Source organism: Chanos chanos, chromosome 9 (assembly GCF_902362185.1).
Source record: "Chanos chanos chromosome 9, fChaCha1.1, whole genome shotgun sequence".
Classification (NCBI taxonomy): Eukaryota; Metazoa; Chordata; class Actinopteri; order Gonorynchiformes; family Chanidae; genus Chanos; species Chanos chanos.
Genome location: NC_044503.1, coordinates 2496208 through 2498531, shown reverse-complemented (window position 1 = coordinate 2498531; position 2324 = coordinate 2496208). Strand labels below are relative to the sequence as shown.

General features: G+C 41.1%; 1 protein-coding gene across 2 annotated transcripts in view; it reads left to right on the top strand.

Moving 5' to 3' along the window:
• Positions 1–695: 695 nt before the first annotated feature.
• eps15l1a (epidermal growth factor receptor pathway substrate 15-like 1a) overlaps positions 696–2324 on the top strand; it is a 37877-nt gene continuing 36248 nt past the window's right edge. For both annotated transcript variants that reach the window (XM_030784002.1, XM_030784001.1), the window contains exon 1: positions 696–743. In XM_030784002.1, coding sequence (XP_030639862.1) covers positions 717–743 — 27 coding nt within the window. In that variant the 5' untranslated portion in view covers positions 696–716. The remainder of the gene's footprint in view (positions 744–2324) is intronic.

Genomic DNA, 2324 nt, shown 5'->3' with positions numbered 1-2324 from the left:
TCATTATTTTGAGTTTTTGTGAAAGGGGAGGGATCACTGTTTTGAGTTTTTTGGGGGTGAGGTTTAAGAACAGATGGTTTTAGCTTTAAACGCGTCAGCTACAGAGGGCTTGCCGGACGGCTTTTGGATGTAGAGTTTCAGCAGTATTGTAAAATAAATAGATTTTACAAAGCTTTCAAAAATGGCCTTCCAGTCTGTGTCTCGTTTTTCCACTACAGATTCTAATGTGTGCAAAACAGCTGGTGGACTTGGCTACATGTATCGATTGCACGATTGGACAATACTATACACGTCTTGGGGCGATAAAACACACCAAAACTGGTTATTACAACATTAGGACAGGCAGTCAGAATCCGTCAATATGTTAACAAGAATCGAATTTCTTTTTATGTCTATTAAATCGAATAAACTAGAAACAGCATAATTACATAATTACACAGATGAAATATTATGGCATGATTCAATCCCATTCCTTACAAAACCATACATATAGCCCATACCGAAACGAATTTGAGACACTGATATATTTATCGCACTGTGTGTAAGAAGACTGACTCCTTTCGCTGTCAACATTCTTTGCATTCCGCGCCCTACTTGAACCGTGATTTGAACAGATAACGGATTCAGCGGGAGGTCCTGCGTGCACATCGACCACTTGGGGGTAGTGTGTGTGTGATTCGGAGGAGGGTGTGCGTGTTCCCGCAGCAACAGGGAAGATGGCAGCTCTCACGACCCTCACTCAGGTAATCACAGCAAAGCAGTCTATTTTACTGCGATCAGTCATTAGGAATAATGCAAGCGCTTTGCTGATTGTATACACTGATTAGTGTCAGTTCGAATAAGAGGGGGTAGTTTCTGTGGTGGCCAAATGGCATTAACCGAGATGGGCAAGGGCCCGAGCCAGCTTGCTTTACCGTTAGTCAACATTACCATACATAGACCTTGAGAATATCGACTTTGGCTTGCATCGTAACTAGTTGGCCAGCATTAATTTGATATGTATTCAATTTATTTAGCCAGCAGATCTACTGCTTGAACTATCTGGGCTGGGCCCACTTTAAGGCTGTCCAGACTGACCGGCTGAAGCCCATCATACAGGCAGTATATTGGCTCAAGATGCAAGCATATTGGTGCGACTTGTAAATCACTGGTGAATGACCAAACATATAAGGCTTATCCTTTGTTGCTGCGCTTTGTTATCATGTAGCTACTGCAATACCAAGATAAGACTGTTAGAGTTATTCTTGTCAGTTACTGCATTGATTCAGTAATATGTAGCATGTCTGGTGATGTTATAAATCAGCTAACGTTAGCTGAACTAGGGTTTTTTTCCCCAAGAAATTAAATAGCTACAAAAGCAAAAGACTAAAATAAATAACAATTTCACTCACATACGCAAGTAGCCGCATTGCGATGCCATCATATATTCATGGTTTATTTAACTATTGAGCTAGCTAAGCTAAACGACTTGAAAGTATACGGGTTAAGCTAGCTAACGCTACCGATGAATGGCTACATTTAACCCACTTGGCTAACCTGCTAACGCTAATAGCCAGCGGGGAGCTAGGTGGCACTTAGCCAATATGTATGCATCGTTACTTGCTATTTAAGTTCAGTTTAGGTATTGTATACTAACACAACATTCCAAGAGCTTTGAGATACGCGAAAAGTGTTGGATACTTTTGGTTTTCTTGGCCACACATGTTTAGGATATTTCATAAACACAACTCCACTGCAGACAGGCTAACTGAGATAGCATGCATCATTTGCCAAGAGCTTAGCTAACGGTATTTGTCATTCTGCTGGGCTATGGCGACAGTTTATCTCTCAGCTGGTTATGTTCGCCAGATTACTGCAGTCCTTCTCCGGTTACAACTGCATGATGATTTCTCCACCTTGAAGTCAAAAGCAAAGCAAAACCGTCAACAGTACGCAAACTGGCATAAATTAACGGTACCAACTTTTCAACTAACGGTGCACGAGTGCTCAGCATCGTTTGGGAAAATGCTGCATTTAGTTAAATGCTGCTATTCTGGTTCCAAATATATTTAAGGCTAACGCCAGAGAATCAGTTAACTTCTTGTGATGGGTGTAGGCAGCCACGCTCGAACATCAAAGTCCTGTATTAGATTCACTTTTTATTTTCGTTGATTATTTTGTTACTGAAACAGTGGTGTGAAATTGCTTGGTTACAAGTTATGAAGTTCTTTTAAAAGCCCCAGGAAATGAATTGAATTGGCACATTTTCCTCTGCTGAACTGTGGTAACTGTGGCAGCAATTTCATCAATACTGAGGCGAGTAAATGTGACGATAGTGTTCCCTC